This window comes from Electrona antarctica (assembly GCF_951216825.1).
Source record: "Electrona antarctica genome assembly, chromosome: 10".
In the NCBI taxonomy this organism is placed as follows: domain Eukaryota; kingdom Metazoa; phylum Chordata; class Actinopteri; order Myctophiformes; family Myctophidae; genus Electrona; species Electrona antarctica.
The window spans coordinates 14333458-14359989 of NC_136791.1; the positions used below are offsets into that span (position 1 = coordinate 14333458).

General features: G+C 41.7%; 1 protein-coding gene across 1 annotated transcript in view; it reads left to right on the forward strand.

The window, feature by feature from the left end:
* Window positions 1-26532, forward strand: part of col19a1 (collagen, type XIX, alpha 1) — a gene marked incomplete at its 3' end in the record, with an annotated part of 69656 nt that overhangs the window by 5227 nt on the left and 37897 nt on the right. The window contains exons 3-10 of the mRNA XM_079511807.1: window positions 3847-3921; window positions 4144-4243; window positions 14502-14625; window positions 15790-15986; window positions 16291-16372; window positions 18584-18664; window positions 20704-20853; window positions 22711-22755. Coding sequence (XP_079367933.1) covers window positions 3847-3921; window positions 4144-4243; window positions 14502-14625; window positions 15790-15986; window positions 16291-16372; window positions 18584-18664; window positions 20704-20853; window positions 22711-22755 — 854 coding nt within the window. The remainder of the gene's footprint in view (window positions 1-3846; window positions 3922-4143; window positions 4244-14501; window positions 14626-15789; window positions 15987-16290; window positions 16373-18583; window positions 18665-20703; window positions 20854-22710; window positions 22756-26532) is intronic.

The window sequence follows — 26532 nt, forward strand, 5'->3', positions numbered from 1 at the left end:
AAAACGACTTTCTGGCCTTGACATACATCCAAAGAGAAAAGTCCTTTCTGATTGCATTAAACAACGTTAATGACGTTGAACTCACTTTGCCACTCACTTTATGCATGCGCATATACCCTCTATAAACCTATTTTCTGGCCTTGACAGCCCATATATCCAAACAGAAAATGAAAAGTCCTATCTGTTTGGATTAAACGACATTAAACAACGTTAAACTCACTTTGCCACTCGATTTGCCACTCACTTTATGCATGCAAAGTATGCATCTATTGTTTTTTGTTTGTTTTTTTATCTTGAAAAGTGAGTTTTCATTGTGATACTGCTAATTGTTTAGTTTAGTTTAGTTTATTTCGAACCTTTCACATGTATAACAATACATTATACACTTGAGTGGCCCGAAAAGGTGTAGGCTGAAGCTAAAAGCTTATAATTGCCTACCCTATTTGTGCTAAATAGGAAGTAGTATTCTGTGTTAGTTCCATTGCTCCAAGCTGGAACACAATTACTTGATTGATCAATAAAATAAACATTCTCCACGCAGCCCATCAATCTGACCACTTAACTTATGTGGTCAGATGGGGTGGCCACAAACGCTTTTGAGATTTCCATGTGGGCCCTGATACAGAAAAGTTTGAGAAGAGAATCACTCAAGGTTCTAGCTAAACATTTTGTCAAACACGAGACCCTATCCAGTACATTCAGGGCAAATTTCAACAATCCAGATTCCTCTACAAATAAGGTATTTCACTTGTGCTTTTACAGGAACTAATTCATCATTCAACATAACCTTAAGGCCTACTAAGCTTGCATCTTGAACCAAAATGAATAGCCCCATTTTGAAGCTTTGCATCTGTAGTATATTCATCTACCCAAATGTGATTACAAAAGGTCTGTTTTACTCTCCTTATAAAACAGTGGGAAAAGGAGCAGACCATAGTTCTAACACACCACATGTCTTTCTTTCTTCACTTGTGCTGTTTATGTAGTGAATTGAAATGAGCTCCTTGAAACCTGCACTGGGAAGCAATTTCATCAGCCCAGCTATAAAACCTGAAAAAAAGAGGAAAAAAAGAAAAAAAATGTATAGCAAATCAAGGATGAGATAGAGGTGTGATTTACATTGAACGTGTCTGGGTGCAACAACCAGAAACAAAACTTATTTGCAGGTATTTAAAAAAACTAAAGAAATGTCATGCTGTTTATTAGCTGTGACCAGGCCACGCGGCAACATAAGCCACTCAGTCAGTTGGCTCAAAACTTCAAATGCAAACCAAGAGCTGGTCACAGCTTGCAAATGACATTCATGCTATTTGGCTTGCACTCAGTATTCTAGGTAAGGGTGTCACTCATAAAATATGAATCAGCAGTCTCTCTGCTTAACCACACGAATCGTCGCATCCCTATTCTGGGCATGTTAGAAGTACAGTAGGTGAAAATTCGGCAAACATAGGAAAACATTCTGGGAAAATAGCCGATCATGAAACATGTTGTTGTGAGCTTGTAGATCGGCTATTTTCAGCGAAGAGATTTGGAGTAGAATAAGTAGGCTATTAAATGGTCATGTCTGATGCGTCAAATTCATGCCATCTTCAAACCCACGTGCTAAAACAGCTGCGTTCAGGAATGGCTGCCCAGGGGATAACCAGTTATAGCGTTTCCTTAAGCACCCCCTTATGAAACATGCATTTACCACATGTATAATTGTTATAATGTTAATGATTGAAACATGACAAGTGCACAGACATGTAATGTAAAATAATCGTTAATGTCATGAGCAAACAATCTTTGTCTGTTTTCTGTTCTTTATTTATTTTTTGTTTTGTTAATTTTGCCGTTATGCCAGTTGATTCCTCCCCACACACATTTATGTGGCTCACCTGCCAGTGAGGAGCCCCCACCGGGAGGACGTAGAGCTTTTGACACAAAGTGACACACTGCGAGCTTGTTTATCTGATATTTTTGAGAACCACTATTCTAAATCCTAAGGCCAAAACCACACCAGCTGCAACTACTCGCAACTCCTTGCAACAAAATAAACCACACCAATGCAACTCCTTGCAACTCCCACTGGGAATAATGGTTGCAAGTAGTTGCAAGGAGTTGCATGGCGACCCTCTGGTTTTCTGAAAAAAACTCACTTCTCTAGCATATGGATGAAACGTGTGTCACATCAGGCATACCTGCACATACCTAGACCCACCTCTGCCCCCCCTGACTAACATTAGCTAATAACTTTACATTCTGAAGCGCTCAGGTGTTGCAGGGATAAATTACCTGTCCACCACGCAGAGAGTAGGGGTTCCAATCCACCGCAGTGCATTCCGGTTTGGGGTAAGCGTCGATATAAACTCAATTGGGCCGTGTTCGGGCCAGCGAAGCCGGATGGGGAGTGTGATCCTTGTCGGTGTGTTGGCGGCTCCTGTCAGTAGGGTGCGTTGAACGGGAGGAATAGGACCAAGGCGCAATGTCCTCTCAGTGGGGGCTCCTCACTGGCAGGTCAACCAATAGAGCACAACAGCAGTGGTAGCATCTAGATTTGTGTGGCAAGGATTAATAGGCTTATTGACTACATTTGGAGAAAAAGGAGTAAAGATAGTTGTCTCTAAATATATTAAAAAAACAAGGTGCTGGAAAAGCATAGCATTACTGTAGCGTGTGGAATAATAAGTATCTGTATTTCAGATTAATTCACTCATCGTGTGATTATTCACTATGTTTAAATGTTTTTTGTTGATGTACAGCAGGGGTGCCCACGCTTTTTTGACTTGAGAGCTACTTTCAAAATGACCCGCTCAACAAGATCTACCCATCAAAAAGTATTATTCCATTGCTGAAAACAAGAGGGGGGAGGGTGATGGAATTGGAATGGTTTTCTTGTATATACAGTAACTTCGTAATGCTACTGACGTTTGTGCGCAACACTATTGAAAACAGAGTGCTTTGTGGGTTTCAGCTGACAGTCCCCTTTTGATGTAAATCACTCAAGTCAATGTAATTCAAGTGGCAGATGCCATTTAAATAAATATATTTAAATTATATGTTTTTAGGGCCATGTCATGTGGTCTACCTGCACACCCTTTGTGATCTACTGGTAGATCACGATCTACCTTTTGGGCACCGCTGATGTACAGTATAGCACAAACATTGGCATGGATATACAGTACAGCACATGTTTGAACAAAAAGTATTGCAACCATCCACAGTCTACTGTACAAACAGCTCCAAAGATCTGCTGATCTGGACATGCAGTCCACTCAAAGAAGATGAACGACAGCTCACTGTTTGTGATTTGTCATTCAAATGTATTCTGTTTGCCACTTTCAACCTGGGGTTGCTATTTATTTTGGGCATGTTATTATGGGGATATATTATTAGGGGAGATTTGACAAAAAAAAGAAGTATAGGGCTTACAGTAACTTTAGAAACAGTATTGCAATAGAGTTGCACAATCAATTTATTTTGCGATTTCTTTGTTCATAGTTCTTCTTGGACAGTTTGTCATTTCAGAAGGTTGTTGATGTAGTGTGGTTCTATATAGGGCTTTAAGCAACTAGTCGACTATTCAACTAGTCGACTAGTAAATCCACTAGTCGACCTTGTTGGTGCTAGTAAAAAAAAGTTTTTGTAGGCCTCAAGATCAGCTAGAATGCTAGATTATAGTCACCAATATACACAGTTTTCTTTTAAAGTTTTCTTCTTTTTTTTTTTTACATAATAGGTAGTTAAACAACTAGTCGACTAGTAAACTAGGCAACTAGTCAACTAGTAAAAATCACTAGAAGTGAAAACCCTAGGTTCTACTGCATTGTCATTCAAACTTGAAAAACATATGTTTCTGTTTTGCAGATAATTCATGTCCAGCATTGACAGTAGAGGACCGCCGTTTCTCCAGTAGTTTAGATCGTCCATTACAAATGACTGGTAAGTGTGATCTCTTCATTCATGTTAATATACTGCACATGCCAGACGGTCATGCTTTTAGCTGTCACTTTTTCATCACCTTGTTTGACCTACTGTATACCATGAGGTGTTCAAGGCCTTTGCAATATTATATGTATGTAAATATGCATTCATTGTACATAATGATAAGACTGCCTTTGTTCTTTTCTTACATCTTCTGACATCTTGTAATCTTGGTTACAGGTTTTGATCTTACAGAAACGTTTCTTCTTAGAAAGGGAACAGTCACAGATGACAGGGAATCTTTTCGTCTGGGAAGCAGCCCGCTCATTAAGCCAACAGAGTGAGTTGGGGTTTGGTGTTGGGGGTGTGTGTGTGTGTGTGTGTGTGTGTGTGTGTGTGTGTGTGTGTGTATGTGTGTGTGTGTGTGTGTGCGTGTGCGTGTGCGTGGTACTACTTATTATTGTGTACAGCAGCCTCTGGGTGCATCTCACTACAGATGCTACAGCCAGATTATTTATCATGTTGTGGATATCTCATAAAGTATGCCTGACAGCTCCCAGTAAGTAATTCCTGTGCATGCTATTTCAGAATTGCTACTGTTCTGCAAGCATGCCTGGATGTATGCACTATGCAGCTGTTGTAGAAACAGGGAGGCATTCCATGACGAGGGTCAGGGACAATCAAAGAAGACGCTCAGTGTTTGCCCAAAATTGGATTGCCCAAATTCCTGCTGTGCCCACATGATGCAGTTAGAGCAGTGACTACTAATCCAATTCAAACCGCTTGTAGTTTAACATAAAATCAGCCCCCGCTGAGGCTCTCTGATCCTAAAATACTAAAATAACACTGGCAATCTACTCACAAACTCTGCAATCTTGCCGGTGATTCACGGCGGGTTGACATGATGTAACATGGATATACCATGCTTAGAGAAGTTCCATCTGCGTTGTCTGATAAGGGCAAGCTGTGAGGTCGGCCATTAGACAGGGAATAATTGGGATAGAATTAATACACTGTGAATTATACTGATTCAGAGAGTTTTGTAAAAATGGAAGGAGGAAGATTATGAGCAACTCCTAAGCCAGAATAATGAGGCAGAGATATTAACAATATGCTACAGAAATGTTTTCTCACACATTTTCAAGGACCCCTGTAGTATTCGGCTGCAACCCCTATTTCGAAATACTTTGTGCCATAAGAGAAGATTTGTGTTTTTCAAAAAACATTTTCTACGCGGCCCTCACTCCTGCTTCGCACCGCCGATCCCTCTGTCTGTGTCCCTTTTGTGCCCACATAATGAGCTCTGTCAGTCCTTGTCCCTTTTATGCCCACTTGCCCATATATGGAGATTCCTGATGTCATATGGTTTATAGTTATAGCTTATCGGGTTTGTTTATGTTTATGTCTGAGTCATAGTGACGTGAGTGTGGTCCTGCCCAGTGGTGTCATGGTGATCTTTTCTCTGGTACCACGGAACGTCACGCGTACGCACGCACACGCACGTGCGTGCATGTGCGCATCGTGGCATGCACACAGAACAGCTGCGTAGCCTAAGCCTATTGTTAAATAGTGTATGAGAGTTTTAGACACACAAACACAAAAGTAGACTTAAAATAGTCAGACAAACATCTTTACTGCACACTAGCGAAACTAAAAAGTTTGCTTTGGACGAATGAATCTGTTCTTTGATGGAGGAGGAGGCATTCTTCTTGTGTGCAGAACACCACACAGCAGCAGTAGCCTACTGCTGTAAGTGTGCTTGCTTACCGTATCTCAAACCCTCACCCTAACCCTAACCTCCCACGGGGGCAGCACATCTAAACCTAACCATAACCCTCTCCCAACCCTTAACGCACCCCTCACCAACCTTAATCCGGTCGTTTTAACGCACCCCTCACCAACCTTAATCCGGTCGTTTTAATGCACACCTCACCAACCTTAATCCAGTCGGACCAATGCTATGTCTAACCAATGCTATGTCTAACCAAAGCATGCCTCCCACGTGGGCTCAGGTTAGTATAAACAGTTAAAGCTGTCCATTTGAATTCGGCACGGTACTTGACACGGTGTGAAAATAGAGGGGGGGCGCCAGTAAACCTAGACCACTGGGTACTTGGTGCGTCTTGGAAAGTCTGGTGATGCGAGGTTTGGTGCGTCTTCTCTTGAATTTAGGGGGACGCGTTCTCTTAGAGTATAAGCGCGCATTCTAGCGTGCACGCACGTGCACCGTTCCGTTCTGTCCCTGTGCGTGCACGGCTGCACGTCACAAAATTACTGGTACCACGGCGTGGTACTGCGTTCTACGAGCATGACACCACTGGTCCAGCCTATATAGGCGTATCAGGTTTGTTTATGGTTATGTCTGGAGTGTCCCCCTCCCCCCTCCAGCCCCCCTCCCTACCATTAGCCAATTTGAATATTGAAAGCAATGTAAAAAATCACACCCGTGTGAACTGAGTGGTGCAACAGTGACGTCACACACTAACCATAGCAACCATGCTCCTTTTTTGAGTGGACAGGTACACGAACATACAGACAAAGCTGGTTGTTGGAGTGGTTTGCACCACTCAAAAATATAGCAGATCTACAAGCTCATAGTGCATGATCTTGTAGAATTTAGATCACCTATGTTAGAATAGCTATGATATTTTATCCCGACCCACAGGTTGAGAACCACTGACTTAAGCAGTACATTCTTTATATCCCTGTCACCTGGAACAGTGATATGACAACCTTGATCTAATGATCTGTGATATACAGTGTTATATACTACTGAAGGTTGTTCTAGGGCAGGCCATGTTGTTGTTTCCATAAACCATAAAAAGCAAAAAAGGATGGCAGTGCCAGGGACTCATAGAAGCAGCTCTATTGGAAAACAGAAGGTTCCCAGTCCAGAATCTGCTTTATTGTCACATCACAGGTTTACAAGGTAAAAAGAGCGGTTGAAATTTGTTGCCGTGCATTGTTCCCAATGCCATCGTATTGTTTTTTGTTTCCATACAAAAAAAAGTGAGTTGTGGGGGTGCAAGTAAGGAGATCAAACAAGAAAGCAAGAATCAAAAAATATATATGTACATATTTACACATAGTACCTGAGACAACATAGAGGTCAGTGCGTTGTACATGGCGGTTTCCTCCCGTCTAAGTGCAGAAGTGTCCTTGAGCAATGCACTGAAACCCTAACTGCTCCGAATGTGCAGGTTGGTACTTTGCATGGTTTAGTCCACCGTCGGTGTGTGAATGTGTGTGTGAATGGGTGAAAGTACAGCAATGCAAATGGTAGATGAGCGCATCGGATAAAAAGGTGCTATATAAACGCACCATTTACAACAATACTTTGCCAATTCCTCTGGGGACAAGGAGGATGTTAGTCTAATCGTGTAACACGCACAACTGTAAATGGTGTTGTCCCCTCTCTGCTCCGGTTAGTGGAGTAATCTCTGGGTCAGATGATTAGTGATTTATTTCCCTATTCACTGAAGCCAGTCCCAGATGTATGGTACGGCCCCTACTCCATATACCGCTGTCTGTCTGTCTGGCCCACATGTCCAAGGAGCTGTTGGTGCTCAAAGGACACTGCTGACGGCAAGGCGATTATAGTGGGGAGAGAGAGAGAGAGAGAGAGAGCGAGAGAGAGAGAGTGCGATCCCCCTCATATCCAATTATCTGAGTGCTTTAACAGACGATATTGCATGTCAACTGGGGGAGGGAACGGAAGGCCAAGTGCCTGCAGTGAGGGGCCCCTCTCTGCCCCTTCCACAGCCTCTGAAACATCTCTCACTTTACTCTTAAGATGTACGTCGCGATGCTCGACTTTCTACATCTGGCTAATGTTCTGTCACCTCCTTGGCACAATGTGTATTATGACACCGTTCCGAGTGGCCTCCACTCGCTCGGAACTTGTTTCAGATGGAAGTGTACCCGGGAGACTTTTCATTGGAAACGTCTCCGTTTATTACAGCGATAAATTGCCTTATCCCGACATATTTTTGGGCCACATTTAACCTTGCATTACCTTGTGTGTCTCGACGTATCCAGATCCCATGCAGATAATGATTTGTCTGCGTTGTATTTACACGCAGTATTAAACATTTATCTCTGAGATCCGCGTAAATCTGTTACGCTCGCAGAAATTGCAAATGTGTTCTTCTCATTTTGATTTCAGAATGATGTTATTGTTAAAACAATATCCAATTTGCAGTACCCAATGGATTGTTTATTTCCAAACATTGGCAGCAGAACAGTGGCTTCTCCATTCCTTCCATTCGAAAGGCGTTAGCGAGTAAACCACATGGGTACCTTACATTGTTCTCTTTATGTGATTTGTGTTTCACAAGGATAAAAATACACAACATGATGATGGAGTTGAACACACATCAACACACATGACTTTGAAAGTATTTTAACCACCCATTTAGACTGCAGTCACATTCAGTCAAATCTTATTCAAATCAGATTTATTTCTCAAATCTGATCTTTTGGCCCAACCACACTGCATTTGCAAGTGACCAGATCGGATCTGTCACAGATCTGTGTTTCCAGACTGGCAGCCAAATCCGGCCTGAATCAGATCTGTGCCACATCCAGATTGGAATCTGATTTGTTTAAATAAGTCTAAACACAAACAAGTCACATGGAATCCGATTTAGATCAGGTTACTGAGTTCAGACTGAGTCGGATCTCCTGAAATCAGATTTGAAACCACCTCTGAATGTGGCTCAAGTCACATTTGTAAAAATCAGATTCTAAACAAATATACTATAAACCGAAACCCCCTCAGACCACGGATAACACTCCTTGCCAATGAGCTGAACAAGTTTTACTGCAGATTTGCCAGTAAAACAGTTTGCCCCCTCTGCTACTGCGTCCACCCCCCCCCCCCCCCCGCTCCCCCTCCTTCCCCTCTCCAACCACTCTCACCCCCCCCCTCCTCTGCCCACCCACCCATACCTCTCTGTCTCAGAGAGAGAGGTGAACCACCTGTTTAAAAAACAGAACCCCCGGAAGGCTGCCAAACCGGATGCTGTCTCACCCTCACTAAAAAGGCCCAGAAGAGACTGTTTTTTCTGAGACAGCTGAGAAAATTCCACCTCCCAAGGACCATGCTGGTTAATTTCTATACTGCCATCATAGAGTCCATCATCACCCTCGCCATCACCGCCTGGTTCCCCGCTGCAGCGGCCAAGGACAAGGTCAAGCTGCAGAGGGTGATACCATAGACATATAAAGGTAGACGCCCTTCCCGGCTCTGGAGCGTACAGTATGCTCAAGGGAGGGAAAAACGTGGAAGCATGAGCGTGCGTCACAGACCGTATGTTCGGGTCTGATAAGTCCCGGAAAAGATGCGCTGTGATTGGCCAGTAATCACTTGAGTGGCAGCGTGACATAACATGCTTTCCACACTTCCGGCGTACTTCCTCTCCCAGTGTAAATTCTTCCGCTCCTCCTTCAACACACATCGCTCCAACGAACTGCAGCGGCCAATGAGGCATCTATTTTTGAGGGGTGCCAGCCCCTCCTATACACAGGGTTAATGTTTGTCTTTAGTTCAATGTTTGGGTTGTAAGCGCATTGACAATTAAGGGAAAATCTACATAATAATGTGTCATTTACGCCATATTGTCCCTTTATTGTTAATGGCGTTTGTTTTACATCACTTTTACATCACCTAATCAACATGAGATAGACTTTAAGCCCCTCACTTCACATGAGTGTGATTTCTTTTAAATATCTATGGGTGATACGATCAGCAGAGAGGGTGATTGGCTGCCCTTTGCCCCACCTTGAGCCCCTCTTTAGGATTAGTGCTTTGAGGAGGGCCAGGAAGATCATGGCTGACCCCGCACACCAGGCCACAGTCTTTTTGCCCCGCTCCCCTCAGGCAGGAGGTTGCGTTCCCTAAAGACTGCGAAGGCCCGACACTCAAACAGCTTTACTGGCATCTCAATGCTGCTGGTGTCCCGCCCTGACCCCCTTCTATCCTCCCTCCACCCCCACTCAGAGTGATATGGACTTGACTCTGAACTGACTTGGCTCTGAACTGACCTGAACACTTGAACTCTCTGCACTTTATATTTATTCATTATTCATTGCACTCATAGTTGTAACTACTGCACTCTGCTGTCCCACCAAAGTTAAACTAAATGTCCTAATATGTTTACATGTCATGGCAATAAAGGCTTCTGATTCTGATTTATTTAAATAAATCGGATTCCAATCTGGATGTGGCACAGATCTGATTCAGGCTGGAATTAACTGCCAGTGTAATTAAATGGGGCCTTAGACGCGACTTAATTCACTCAGTCCTCAAAAGGTCTACTCTATACTGAACTAGGCCCCCTCATTTTATCCTTTTACATCAAATCTCAATGCCGAAAATAGCCAATCTACAAGTTCAAAACGTGCTTGCAACGCAATGCGTTTTGAACTTGTAGATTGGCTACAGAATAGGGATGCTAGGGTTTAAATGGTTACTTTCTGTTGGTGTTGTTGTTATGCGTGGATTAGGAATGGAGCAGTCATTCACACACGCCATGTCTCTGAGCACCATCCAACGTGTTCCACGATGACGAGATTACAGTGCATCGTGGATGCAGTATTTTTTTGATACCGCAGCATAAGCTCAAAGTCAGATAGTACATGTCTAAGTGATAACCGTTAGTACGAGGCGCAAAGGGAGCGTTTGGATCGAGCAAATTCTGCTGAGGCAGTGGAGTGTGCGATACTTTTGTGTTATTTGTTTCTCCATCTGTGGCTTTAAAGGTGTATTAGTGCTGCATCAGGAGATTAGTGTTGTGTGGGGCTTTACTGCACGCAACGTATCTGACTTGGTATTCTCCCATTGTGCAACCCCACTTATTCATCTTAGTATTCTCCCATTGTGCAACCCCACTTATTCATCTCTGGATATGACTTAGTATTCTCCCATTGTGCAACCCCACTTATTCATCTCTGGAAACTGAAGTCTGCACTTTTTAGTTAGTTTTCCTTCTTATCATGCACGTTCATAGGCCAGTGTGTCTTCCTCATTAGAAACACATTTGTATCGGTCCAGACTTAAGCTGCTTTACTTTGCTAAACTAGGAGTTGATATGCTGGCAGTTGGTAGCATCATTCATTAGGGATGTGCGATGGATGGATGGATGATACAACCACATTTACATGATGGCATCAATCCAATGCAAAAGGAGCGGCATAATGCATGGGTGTTAGTAGCAGCATATAGGTCGGGCGGCGGTGGCTCAGGGGTAGAGTGGCTGGATGGTAACCGCAAGGTTGCCAGTTCGAACCCGGCTCCCGCAGAGCTAGCGTCGAAGTGTCCTTGAGCAAGTCTCTGAACCCCTATTTGCACCTGATGTGCTGGCTGGTGCCCTGCATGGTTTCCGCCTCCATCGGTGTATGAATGTGTGTGTGAATGGGTGAATGTAATGCACAATCTATGTAAAGCGCCTTGGATAAAGGCGCTATATAAATACACCATTTACCATAGGTACTAATGAATAAACAGCAAAAAGTGTATGTACAGTGACGATTAGGTGCATGGTCATCTCGACCGATACCAATATTGAGATACAAGTTTCCACTAGAAGTGTTTACCTCACACCTGTTATACAGTAACTGTGATTCTGGGTGCAGATGCAGACTTCTAAAGACACGTACATTCTTATTACCCGATTTATTGGGCCTACTGATGCACATAATTATCTCAAGCCGAGCTTGTAGATCAGCTTTTTTCGAATAGAAGAAACTGTATCAAATCGATCTGAACTTGTTGATGTATATATTGTAAGTAAAACGTAAGTATACTTGAGTAATTGTACTTAGTTACTACTTACATATTACACCACCGTCGCTTACAGTATGTAAGGGCAGATTTCGTCAGGTGTAAGGTGTAAGGGTCCAGATCTCTGTGATTTCTAGGTCATATTTCAACTTCTTGCGTAATACTTTGCAATGCATTGTGAGCTTGTAGACATGCAATTTTTAGGGGACACCAAGTTGGAAGTGGTTAAGTGTGCCTGTGGGTTGTATAAATATTTAACCAATTAAAATTATTAAGAAGAGCTTGTGACTAAATAATAACTACTATGTATCCGTTTTGGACATACAAGGTTTCAGGATGACATCGATGATAGCATAGTTGGTCATGCTTTTTGATAATAGAAGAAGATGCTCTGCTAACAAGGCTGGTTTTGCTTTGGTATGTACAGTTGTACACTGGAGGAATATGTTCACAGGCAATTGCCATTGCAATTTTGTGTAAAAACCTCGGGTGGAAACCTAGTATGTACTATTTTTCAGGAAAAGGAACGAAAACGGTCAGAAATAGTGAAATGATCTTATATTACGATATAAGACAAAAATAAATGCTTACTTCACCGTTGCTAGGTCCAAGGCACTCTGTCATTTGCATAGACAGTAAAGAAAGCCCTTTTGGTTAGTACGGTAATGTTCTGTTCATGCTCATACAGTATTTGTGCCTTGTGGGAATATACTGTACATACAGTATAATTTATATCATTGCTATGATGGTAATGGGGTGTTTGTACTGATAATTGAATCTCCACTGCATTGGCAGTGGTTGCACTTTAGATGGTGTTAGATACAGTAATAACCTTAGATTACCTTAGAGAGGTCCAATCTGTTATGTCGTACAATGATGAACCTAAATTAGGTAGGCTGCATATTCCTTCTAAAACTCTCTTTCTGTTTTATCTTTTCCATTTTGTTTTGGCTGAAAGTTAAAACTATCTTGGATTCAGATCTATGGCATTCAGAATGTCAGCAACTACCATGAGTTAAGTGTACTGAGTGGGAGTTTGTTCTATTTGCAAAAGTCACGGAAAAACGGTGTTCAAAACAAAATCCACCTGCCAATCGTGTGTGTTTTTAGGCACGGATAGTTGTCAAGACAGGGTCAAGAACTTTGCCCCGCCACCCCCTCACTACCCCCCCAGAGATCAAGCATGGCACACTGTGTTTTGAAATGAGAGCATACTTGTTTTTGAACTCTGTGAACGTTGCCGTGAGTCCAGGAGCCTACCATAGCACAGCACATATTTATAGCATCCGGAAAAATGCCTCTGCAGGATTATATCCATTCAAACTTATTATGATCTTTCAGTTACTACTCAGCCCCTTGGAGATGTCCTTTAAAATAGAATAAAAAATCTTACATTTTATTTCTTGGCACTTATTATTTATGAGGTTGTGTTACACATTTATTGCCTGATGTTATATGCATAGACGGCTCGGAAATGTTTTACGTTGAATCTTTTACATGAATCATTTTAACAAATAGTGTTGCCACTCTTCCTATTGGATTGCGGCTGAAATAGCCATTTAGCCCCTTGGGGCTACAAATAGCCTCCCCGGTTCTCTGCTTTTCATAAAAGCATTTGATTTTTCAGGAGCTTTAACTTGGTGTATTTATCATTGTGGGGCTGTGTACCTTTTTTCTACCGGTTTCAAATAATTCAAGACACATACAATCTAGGAGGATATCAAGCTCCACGAGAACAGGGGGTGATCTATTGGGAACAAAACTCATTTCCGAACTGTCTGAGGGCTCTCTCTCTCTCTCTCTCTCTCTCTCTCTCTCTCTCTCTCTCTCTCCTTCCCCCAGGCAGTGCATTGGCTTCTCCGTGACCTTATCATTTATTATTATTTTTACTGAACTTGATTTATTATGTTTATGGTGCTTCACTTTTTGGCAGCTAAGGCTTTAATGTAATATCATCAGAATCTTAAGTTCCAGCCAATTAAACACTCTTTTTGAGAAGTAAAAAGTAGAAAAGTCTTGCAGAAGTATGAAAGGATCATCAGTTAAGTGCCCATACCCTGGGTGGGGTTGGCAAAAGGACCTTTCTATGTGGAGTTTGCATGTTCTCCCCGTGTCCCCTGTGGCAGGTACACAACATGCAGTAATCCTGGTCTGATGGAGGGGAAAGGAACTGGTTGGATTAACGTGTTCCTTCCACGTCCAACCGGGGACACTCCCCCCTGTCAGGTGAAAAAAAAGTGGCTTGGACTCCTCCTCATGCATAGAAGGAAGCATGAGGTCAGTCTGTTGCTCTCCCCAGGTTGGCAGAGGGGGTGTAGCACCCAGGATTACATTAGATAATTGAAAAAAATGGGTTGCAAAATCGTGGGATAAAAATTTAAGAAGACAAAAATAAAGTATGGGGTTGAGACTGAAGGGGCAATGAGAGTCTGTTGCACTCTATAAATTTGATGTATGCAAATTCATTTTGCACCCATTACTATTACGATGCTAAAGAGGTTGGTATGAAATTAATGACGTTCGATGGAATCACCTTTGTCATTAAATCAAATGTTTATTTATGTGTGCGGAATAATGAAATGCTTTATCGATTCATTGAAGGTTGATTGACTTGTGTATTGTTCAGACACTAAAAGCTACCCAAGGCTCAAACAAAGCTTATTGCTGATGTTGCTATGGGGATATATAAATGCTAAGGTACAACTTGAATTCATTCAGTGCACTAGGCTTTATTGAATTCACGATTTGAATGAGATTAACATTTAAATGTAGTAATTTTGTGACACTGCGATTTGATCTTTTTTCTTTTTCCTAGATTAGTTTTTCCAAATGGAATTTCAAATGAATACTCCCTGGTGGCCACCTTCCGGCTGAGAAGAACGACGAAAAAAGACAGATGGTTCCTTTGGCAGATATTTGACCACTCGGGAGGTACTCAGGTGGGCTTACAGAACACTTTAACCACTTAAGCCCTGTGTACTGTCTTTGTGGAAGGAAGGCACTGGAGCAGCCTCGGACAATAAAGACTTTATTTACAGGGTGCAGGAAATTAATGATGACAGTTTGGATGCCAATGCATCATCTTGAGGATCAGAGGGTAGGCCCTTCCATTAGCCAATGTCACACAGCCAGCAATAATGAATACATACACTACATCTTTTTACATGTGGAGAACTCAAGTGAAGGGTTCTCCAATAGTGAACTATGATCTGCAATTTAGGCTATAAATAATTAAATTAATGGCAAATTAATGGCAAATAACAACATTAGAAAGAGTTAAAAGCATATAGGTTAAATTCACAAATACATATTTCTAGATTTTTAATACATTTTTAAATATTTTTTCTTTAAAAACAATAGACAAAATAGGAATAGACATGCTTAAGGAGCACAGCACAAATAATTAGAGCCCCTGTAGGGAGGACCACAAAGCAAGCAGCAGCAGTGTTGCACAATGAATGGCATCGTGTGTCGGGATGTGACCTTGTGAATTGTCTATTTCCGTTATATTTGAAAATGTGGAAATAGGTTTCAACCTATTTTTTTTGCCTACAATGACATGCCTAAAATTGGACTGCCATGGTGAAAGTGGTTCAAATCAAAAGAACATTTATTTAAAATAATAAACCTTATTATGCGCGCAGCGCACTGGATTTTCGAACGACAACGCACCGAGTGCACTGAATAAACGAAAGACAAGAGAGCACACCAGTGCGTTCAGGGCGCATTTCCGAACGCACCCTAAGTATACATGGTTTTCACCTTAGCACCACCCACCTGAACTTATGTCTCGCCAACAGCTGTTGTATGATAATGGGGGAGGGTTTAGGGTTATGATGTCACTAAAGTGGTGTATTTTGATTGGTCCTTTTTACTCGAAGGCTTTCAGCTTTCAGGAAGAAACGAAAAAATACACAGGGAAGAATTTGAATATTATAACCGCACCTGTGGGTCTATTAGGGTGAAGTAGAGTGTAACTCCATAGACAGTGACACATAGAAAAATAAATAAAATAAAATAAAAATCACGGCACTCCATCTTGAAAATAAACCTTAATAAGTCAAGCCCTTTTGGTTTGACTCCTCCTTCCTCGCTTCCTCTAGGTGTCCTTCGTCGTAGACGGTGCCAAGAAGACAGTGGAGTTCTCCGCCCACGGCCTCCACGTGAAGAACGGTCTCCACGTCACGTTCAAGAGCCGCGACCTCCACGTGCTGTTCGACCGTCAGTGGCACAAGTTGGGCCTGTCCGTCCAGAGCAGCATGGTGTCCATCTACGTGGACTGTGCGCTGGTGGAGCGCAGGTAGGCCTGTCGTCACCATTACACATTTAGGTTGACGATTAATTGTTACAAAAAATAATTGTGATTTACAATTTAATTGTGTTTTTGGCGTTGGAAATGGGAACATTATGCATAGAAATTACATTTCTGTAATATATACTTGAAATATACCAAGAAATTACTGCCATTTTTATAAATGCTTTTTTATTTATGAAAGTTTTTCAACATGCACATGATTATGACGATTATGACGAAATAATTGCGATTATCTCAAATAACTGCGATTAGACGATGTATGTAATAATTGTGACAACCCTAAACGCAGGCTGACCGAGGAGAGGGACGGCATGGACCCCACCGGACGCACCCTCATCACCACCAGGGTGGAGGACGGGCGGCCTGTCGACGTAAGTCAGGGGTGGCTGTGTGGGTTTCGTCCATTAAAGGCCTATTCATACTCCAGTTTTAGGTGATAAGGTGTTTGGTGACGACTGACAAAATAGCCTTGTTTTGGTTGAGGGAATCAACACTGAGCTGAAGAAATCCTCTGTTGCAAAGCGGGAGAACAAGATGACACATTATCAGTATCATGATGGTTCACAGACACAGTTTATTACACAGGGAATACTTATAGTGTTGGACACATGACATGACCAGAAGATATGAGACATAGAAAGAACACAACATTAGGGTTGTCCAGATCCGATCACGTGATCGGAAATCGGGGGCGATCACGTCCTTTTCAAATGATCGGAATCGGATCGGGAGCAAAAAACTAGTATCACTGTTTGGGCAAGGTTTCAGCCTGAGCCAAGTCTGCTACCATGACTGCCATTATAAAGTTTTAACATTTCAAAATGTGAAAAGAAAATGAGTGGAGGTAGGTACTTCTACTGGCAGTTTGCACAAGAAATCTGATGATAATCGGCACTTTACGAGAATTGCTCCAGACACAAATACAGACAGACAGACGCACACACGCATGCACAAACAAACCCTCCTATAGATGGCTAGCCTCCTGCTGAGCAAGGCTATAACAAGAAAGTTTCAATGCTCTTTTCAGTTTAAAATTGTTATTTTTATTTTTGTTGAGCAAGGCACCACACGACTTTTGCTGCCGAAGCATAAATAAGGCTTTACTTTGTGAAGACAGCATGTTTGGTTTTAAAATGAAAGCATTCAGACAGCTTAAATTGGACCGGAGCACAATCATGTCATGGTAAAGTCTTGAGGTGTGACCCACTGAAGATGCTTTCCATTGCTGAAATACTTGTTCTGTTTCATGCTGAATCTCCAGTTTTTTTACCAGTGACCTCAAATAAACTCAGAAACAATGAACAGCAGGGATTTATTCAACTCAATTCAATTCAATTCAATTCAAAGGAGCTTTATTGGCATGAGAAAACATACGTTTACATTGCCAAAGCAAGTGTCAAAATGTAATAAAAAAAGTTGGGGAACGTACATAGAGTTAGAGGGGGTACAGCATTGTGTGAACAATGTCACATTGCGTCATTATATACATGTTATACAGGGCATGCTAATGTTTTTGCAACAAATAGCAGCAATATTTTGCAGCCCCTGATGTGTTTAAAGGTAGCAGCTCTGTTTACATGTGCAGTAGGTCTATGCCATAGAGTATATTGAAGGATAGAGACTGATCTGGCGCGAAGCTCCGCCCCCCCGCTATTCATGTCAGTGGAAGTTGCTCAGTGGCGTTTTGAAGCACCCGGAAGGACCGCCTTTTTTCGATTTGGGCACCAAAATTTGGTGCCCAAAATGCGGAAGTGCAAACACGCTCAACGTTAAAGCCCAGCTGAACGGGGTTTCCTCGTCATACTTCCACGGGTCCGCCTGCAGTCCCTCCTCTTACCGCTAGGGCCCAGTGCTTCAACGTTGGAAAGCCTCACTGGCCCCTTGGTCTATGCAGTATAAGCTTGTAGCTGAGTGTGATGTGATGAGGGAATTACTGTTTGATACAGATGCTCTTCTACGCTGCTTTAACAATGGTTCTTCTGTTTGATACAGATGCTCTACGCTGCTTTAACAATGGTTCTTCTTTGATACAGATGCTCTATACGCTGCTTTAACAATGGTTCTTCTTTGATACAGATGCTCTATACGCTGCTTTAACAATGGTTCTTCTTTGATACAGATGCTCTACTACGCTGCTTTAACAATGGTTCTTCTTTGATACAGATGCTCTACGCTGCTTTAACAATGGTTCTTCTTTGATACAGATGCTCTACGCTGCTTTAACAATGGTTCTTCTTTGATACAGATGCTCTATACGCTGCTTTAACAAGGGTTCTTCTTTGATACAGATGCTCTATAGGCTGCTTTAACAATGGTTCTTCTTTGATACAGATGCTCTACGCTGCTTTAACAATGGTTCTTCTTTGATACAGATGCTCTATACGCTGCTTTAACAATGGTTCTTCTTTGATACAGATGCTCTATAGGCTGCTTTAACAATGGTTCTTCTTTGATACAGATGCTCTACGCTGCTTTAACAATGGTTCTTCTTTGATACAGATGCTCTATACGCTGCTTTAACAATGGTTCTTCTTTGATACAGATGCTCTATAGGCTGCTTTAACAATGGTTCTTCTTTGCAGATTGAACTCACACAGATTCTGATCTACTGTGACCCTTATATGGCTGAAATGGAAAACTGCGTTGAACTCCTGGAGCCTAAGGTACAAACCACTATCATTTAAACATGTATTGTTAGATGTTGGGTAAACGTTAAATAAGTACTGGTAACAAGGTGCCTACAGCCTTTAACCCATTTTGACCTGAGATCAGATTCTAAAAATGTCTTCTACATCCTGACAGTTTTCTGAAAAAGCTATGTTTCTATGTCAGTCGTTTCAAAAATAGCAGACCTACAAGCTCGTAGCGCGCCACTCGGTGGCACGCTATGAGCTTGTAGATCTGCTATTTTTCAATAGCTAAAGCATAACATAATGGTAACACCAAAAGGGGTTCCCGCCCAAAATGGGTTTTAATCAAAGAAAACGCATTTTGGGGGTGCTAGCTGGGCAGTCAGGTAAGTGGCTCAGCGGTAGAGTGGCCCGTAGCGTGCCGGTTGGGAATCGTGAGGTTCCTGGCTCCCCCATGCCAGATTTAGTGTTGAAGTGTCCTTGCAGCAAGACGCTGAACCCCTAATTGCTCCCGATGTGCAGGTTGGTGCCTTGCATGGTTTCCTCCGCCATCGGTGTATGACTGTGTGTGCGTGAATGGGTGAATGTAATGCACAATCTATGTGAAGCCAAAACGCTATAGAAATGCACCATTTAGCTGGATCACCCCTGGTCAAGTCTTAAGTGCCCCTGAGCACCTCACTGTTCCTAATGATTAGGATGGATTAAGTGCAAATTTGCACAGTAGTAAATACCACAAAACAACGAAAGGGGACTAAATGATTATTTTATTATTATTATTATTTACAACCCAGTCTAGGGCAACCTTGGGTCGCAACATTAAAATGGACTCCCTCCTACCCAGTGCCCAATTCAGTCAGGCCACACATGGTTAAAATCCTATGGCTGTAGGATTTATTCAAGATAAATCATCCATCATACTCACACAAGCTGGCAACCACTCACTCAATCACTACTCATCCCACATTCACCCCAGCTGGTCCTCTATCAGTCACTCCTCACTCATTCACACGAACACTGAGGGAAAAAGACAGAGTAACACAGGAATATACACATTATGACCCACAGGGCCATGACAAACCTCTTAAGAAAATATGCCTGGAGAGATATTGTACAACTTGAGTGTATAGGGCGAGTTTACATGATTTGTATGATGTTGTATTATCTTGTATGCAGTTCTAAAACACAAACATAGACCGGGAAAATAATCCTGCTCCCACAAATCAATACGGGCTAACGTTACAGTCACTTCAAAAGGAGACGTCACCTTTGACCTCTAATCGTTGTGCATTATGCCCCCATAAGCATAGCGTCATGTCGGTGTTGAATTACTCCAAGGGTATCATCGTAACCTTGAGTCGACAGCACCACGAGTGTATTTTATTTTGGTCTGCCACTGGTCTAACCTATCATGAATGCTGCATACACTAGTGCTCAATGTATATACATATCATTGATTGTCAACCTTTTTAATTACAAGGACCCCCAGTTTGATATGCATATTAGCCCATTTGATGATTTTATTTTATTATCTCGGTGACACCGATCTACACTGTAAAATCCTCAGCAGTTACGGATCCATTTTGGTTCCATTTGTTCACTCTCAGAGCTTGTACGGGCCACCATTCCGACCCCTGGTAGTCTCTGGGAATTGTCGTTGACAATGTACGTTTGATGTACAACAGAGTTTCCCAAACGTTTTAGCCCATGACCCAAAAGAGAAAATCTTCTCTTACTTGCTTACGCCGATACAGGAAGTAAAGCAAAGTTGGCACCTCTTACTATTGGCCTCTTGGGATTGGTGGTGGTTTGTAAAAGAGACTCTTTTAAGACCAATACTAAACCATAATCAGAAATTGATTAAAAACAAAACGTACAAAACAAATAATTAAAGGGACCCGTAACATCTTGTCCGTGACCCACAAATGTGTCCCGACCCACTGTCCGGGAGCCAGTGATGTACAACATACCCCAAGGACATAACTGAATGTACAGTAACTGGCTTCATCTTTTGCCATTTAGCACAAAGCGTGAAGTGTCTTGATTGATGAAGTCTCTCTGTATTGATCCAGGGCGAGCCCAAGACGACGTTAGATGGGTCTCCCCCTCCCCCGGCTGATGGCACCCACCCTCCCCCAGGTGCCGTCGACCAGCTACCGCAGATGCTGTCCGTGTTGTCATCGCAGTCCACTGATGGATGTCCGACGTGTCTGGCCGGAGAGGTACAATCCCTATCCAATAAACACCCAAATGGACGGAATTTATTGTGTGTGCACTCTAATTGAACCATTGTAGCTCGGATATACACCGCACGGATCCCCGCACACTGCGCACAGGCACTAAACTGCCAGTTTAAAGCACATTTATGCCAATAATTACTCTCCTTGGAAGCCAACCAAAGGCCGTATATGCATAATCTATGGGGAATGGGCCTCGTGAAATGTCTCACGCAGACGTGATTTTGTGCATTCCAAAACGTTGGCGAGTTTGCAACTAGGCACTTGTGGGAAGATCTATTTGCCTAATGCTGGATTCAAATGTTGACTGAAAGATTAGGTTCCTACCTGGCTTTAGTAAACCATATTTCTCTGGATCTCAGTCCACATCCCAAGGCTGTTGGGTTGGTAAAGCTCACATTTATAATTGGAAAATAAATTGACTTTTTAATTTATCTAAATACATTTTGAAAGAGAAAAGGGAAAGAATGTTTTCAATAGCAATTCTAAATAATATTATTGTCATGGTCCATGAAACCTTATTTTCTGTTCCTTTCCAATACTACTTGATTTTTGTAAATCAAAACATTGCTTTGGAATATTCCAAGCAGCCGCTTGAATGAAAATATTGGCCGATTGGTACAGTAGCAATCTTTCACTTACAGTATACAGTTATTCTTTCACATGTAAAATAAAATAACACAGTATCCCACAATTCTCATGAACTAATTCTGATTGAGAAGTCATATAGAAGTGATTCTCAAACTTAATCTAGGACCCCCAAATTGATTCAATTTATGTATTTGGTCACAGACCCCCGTTTCGTACCAGGGACCCCTATTTCCCATACATAAAATATCTCAAAAATGTTTTGAAAATAGCTGATCTATAAGCTTACAAGATGCTTTGTGAGTTATCAGATATTTCCCAAGTAGCTGTTAGGGGTAAAAGGGGTTTAAACAGATTTTGCTATATCAACTCATTTAGCTGGAAAACCCCTCAAGGACCCTTGCGGGTCCGTGGACCCCACTTTGAACAACCACTGCAGTATAGGGTTGACAATTAAATGTACGTATCAATTACGTAGAGTATGTTGTCAGCTTGTTACAATCCAAAGGTTGTTTTGCTGCACAATTTTAATATCACAGGATCTACTGAATGTGAAGGGGGAGATGACTGAGAAACTGAAATATTGAGCCTACGAGCACACAGTATGGCATCCCCCTAGTATAAAGAAAGCAGCAAATTAAAAATAATAATAAACAAATTCTGTAATAACAACCTAAAAAAACAAACATCCGAACACAAGCCTTTCTTCCTGACGCTAATGCCCTCGTAATTTGAATTAGGTGATGACTTTAATTGTTCATGTTACTTGCAGGCTACTGAATTTATTTTGGCAACTGGTCCAGTGACACATTGATAGCTCACAAAGTGCTATATACTTAACATACTGGCTGCAGATGGTACAAGGACAACGGTGAACGGGGGGACCTCACACGCAGCGCTATAGGGGCACTGAAAGGCAAACAATGGACTGTATGCTAAGCTTGCCACAACTGCACACACATAGAGTATATACATTAAACATGCCATAACAGTGCAGTAGTGTATGTGTCAAGTGTGCCATTAACAGGATTCTCCTGGATGGAATGATCGGGTAGATCACATGTATGTTATTACATCTTATGGTAATAAAAACTGTAGCGCCATCAGGACTTACAGACAGGTAAACTGGATGTTCAGGATGTGTTTGTTCATGTTCTTACTTGACCATCGAGGAAGAACAAGTGATCCTTTAGATATAATTCATGTTTTCACTTTGTAAAAAAAAATATTGAAGTACTGTTTGGTTCTGTACAGGGAAATGCTGGACATGCAGGACAAGTGAGGACTGCAGACGAGAAGGTACAGTATATGGACAAATATTTCTTCTTCAGTTATTACTATACTGTAGATACAATTTAGCACAACTGTAAAATATTTCTTCTTCAGTTATTACTATACTGTAGATACAATTTATTTCCCCCCAGTTTGCGATGCAAACTTATGCAGGTGTAATCTTTATACGGCAAGTTTAGTGCTAACCGTGCTGCACTAAATATGGTCCCTGCCACCAATATAAACAGTGAGAAGGATGTAAGGAATCCTAATCTGCTGAAAAGAAAAATAGCAAAGGCCAGGGAGAAGACAAAAAACAAAAAGAAACTCAGAATGTTGAGCATTCAAGCCATTATTAGTGTCCCTAGGCTGCAATGCAGAATAAATGTGGGAAATGAATAAGCAGCCGTCTCCCTGCTGTAAACAGCCACTCTTATCTGCCCTTAACACAATCATTCCCGGGATTCCTTCAAAATAGGAGCTCTGTGGTGCCGGAAAGAAATGGCCGCTTTTACTCTGAATCCCCCCCCCCAAAAAAACAATCCGGGAAAAAAACGGAGAAATATTTTGCTAGCTTACCTTGGTCTCGATTTTATTATATCGCTAGAAGCTCCAAAAAGCGTTCATATTTTGAGGGAGAGGCGGATGAGGAGCAGAAATGAAGCGCTAGTATATCCATCAGATCAAAACCACGGAGAGCGCCTTGGATTAGGAGAGACGAGGCATTCTTTCTGCCGCGCTAACAGCTAAGTCAACGGTAAGCTAATATGAGTGTAGAGCGCGAAGCCGCGAAGTACAGTGGCCGAGAGTCGGACTGAAAAATAAAAAAAAGGAAAAAATTCAGAATATTCTTCTCTCGCCTGGTATCATTGAGGATGCGCTAGGACGTGTACACACGTCCAATGCATCCCTCGATTGGAATCCCCAGACGTCCTACGGATGGAATGTGTTAAGAACGAAAAGGAACAACTGCTGCACTGAAGTCTCTCTCAATAGAAAATAGCACAAGGCTGTGGTTGCGCTCGGCTAATGTAATGTGTCGAAACGCCTTTGCTGGGGAAAGATTAGGTACTCTTAGGCTGAATGTAATGTATTATTTACCATGGACTCATTTGTCAGAAGAAAAAAAGAACACAAGTCAATCCCTTCAACTGTTCATAGAGTTTTCTTCATTGGTAACATTAATTTGCTAGTGGTCTTACAAGATAAGTGAATCGGGCCATAACACGGTTTCTCCATCACTGGAAGAAAGTGCTTATGGTTCAAGAATGGAATGAGCATTCCTCCTAGGACAGCTGAATGGACATGTTCAAGTGTGTGAATTGTAGGTATAAAGTAACCAATTACTGAACAGAATGGGTACAGTATTGATCAGACGGAAAGCAGACAAGTCACCAACAAACACCTGCATTTGTGGTCAGCACAGTGCAAAAAAGAGAGAACAACAATCTGAATATGGTTTAATGGTAATATATAGCCCTAATTAATGCTTTGGCGTAAAAAAGTGGTAAGCTAAAATAGTGATTGTGAGCTTGTAGATCTGCTAAAAGGTCTGCTACACGGGAGGCGGATTTTAATTGTTTTCTTTCTTTTACTCATAATTGATTATTTTTCATAATCAAATACATTGATTGGTTTGATTAACTGTTGCACCCCTACTATGCATGAACTTCAAACAGTCTATGCTAGGTAAATTAAGGTAAAGCATGTGCTACACGGATATTGCTACAGCTGTTTGCCTATGAATTGAATTCCTGATGACGAACAGGTGGTGGTATGCCTATTAAAACCAGATGGCTTTTGGGGTCAGTGGCCTAATTACCATGATGTGGTCTTGGGGATTAAGACGTTTTCAGGGCTACCGTTAGACTTTCTGTTTTTTGAGGGGAAAACGGCCCTGGAATTCCTGGAAGGCACAACAGCTACATGGTGCATTCAATCATTGTACCTATAGGACCAAGCGCTGTGGAATGGGACTTGGGCTATTTCTGTAACTGTCCACATAATAAGTTTGTTAAAGTCAAATTGTGTTTGATGATATTTCCACCAGGGCCACAAACACCCTAATTCAGACACCACCAGACTGAAGTAGCTTCCTCGATTTTTCATTAATCCTATAAACAGCACCAGGCAAGTCTTAAAACTTTGCATTATTTATTTTAGCTTCAGACGTTTTGAGCATTTTCTGATAAGGTTAAGTGTGCCTTGTGCTTCGTGCTTGGCATTTTATAGCTGTGGTTTCAAGCTGCAGCCTGGAGGAAGACAAATAGTTCCCCATCAGCAATTAGGTCAGTGAGGTCACACTGGCGCCTTTTGCTTATTGTGCATTATTTCCTGCTCATATACTGTAGGAAGTTGTGATATGTGTTTAAATCTAACTATGTGTAACATGTAGCTATAGTGAGTGAACAAATAACAATGTGGTAGCTATAGTGAGCGACTGAATAACAATAGAATATTGTATAACTGATTGATTGACTAATCAATCAATCAATATATCAATCAATCAATCAAGATGATCTAAATAAACAAATTAATTGGAAAAGCAACTCTTATGTTAAATAACTTTCTCTTTTGCAGTATTTATGAAACCAAACCACAATTCAGTTGAGTTGAAATCGATGACACATCATTTGTCTATAAAATATCACCTCTTTCATAGTGGTGCAACCACTACTAATTAGGCTACACACATCATACTTGGTGATGTGGTTGGTAAATGCTGTTTAGGTTGGTAAATGCTGTTTAGAAATATATTTGAAAATAGCCTGACTACATTAACGCTGTTAAATCCACACCATTGCGGGTTGTGACAATTTACTTGGAACCACCTAGATCTTTGTTTCTGAAGCCAATTGAGAATAATTGGAGAAAGTTTATGCAAATATGATCTTTTGAACACATACGCTCCATTGCATTGCATAGCCTTATAAACATAAGACATGCAACATGATTCATTTCCTTAAACAAAATCACATACTGTAGTCGTGTGTGTGTGTGTGTGTGTGTGTGTGTGTGTGTGTGTGTGTGTGTGTGTGTGTGACAGCGCTGGACGCTGAAATATAGAACCCACATTCCCATGTCAAACGTGGAAGAGGATAATGAATCAAGGAAACACAATTATACAGTGACATTATACAGTAGGATGCATAAAACTAAAGAAAATAACAGACAATTACAGTGCAAAAGAAGGAAAAAAAAGAAAGTAACTCAATCAAAGGCTGCGGCAAACAGAAAGGTTGTGAAATTGCGAGTTTGTAGTTTGGCTATTTTCGCTATTCTTGAATCTTGACCTTTTGCACCTACTGTATGCCCAATATAGGGATGCCAAGTTAAAGTGTTTTTTATAAATATTTAACCAACGGAAAGAGCTTGTGACTAAATCATATCTGCAGTGGAGGCTCTTTTATTTCTCTCCATTTCCATTTCAAGTAACGGATTTGGATGTACAAAGGTTTCTGCGTGACGAAATGGCGAAGCAATCCCGTGCAAAATTACCTGAAGACTCAAGCGCGCTTAAACAAACATCCCTTAATGCATCTTCTGCAAACATCACCTGTGTACAGCAGAAGCATGCAGTCAACATAAAAGATAAATTGAATTGAACGGGGCAGCCGTGCTAGCGCTGTGTTAACTTTACAATGGAAGATGTTTTGAACAGTGAGAGACGTGGTCACGTGGTTTTAGTTTTCTACTCTATTATTTCATTGGAGCAGTCTGCGGTGCTGCGAGTCACTGCCTCACTCGTCCCTCTTACACCTGAAATCTAATTTCAGGTCTTCAACAAATCAATACTTGACACAT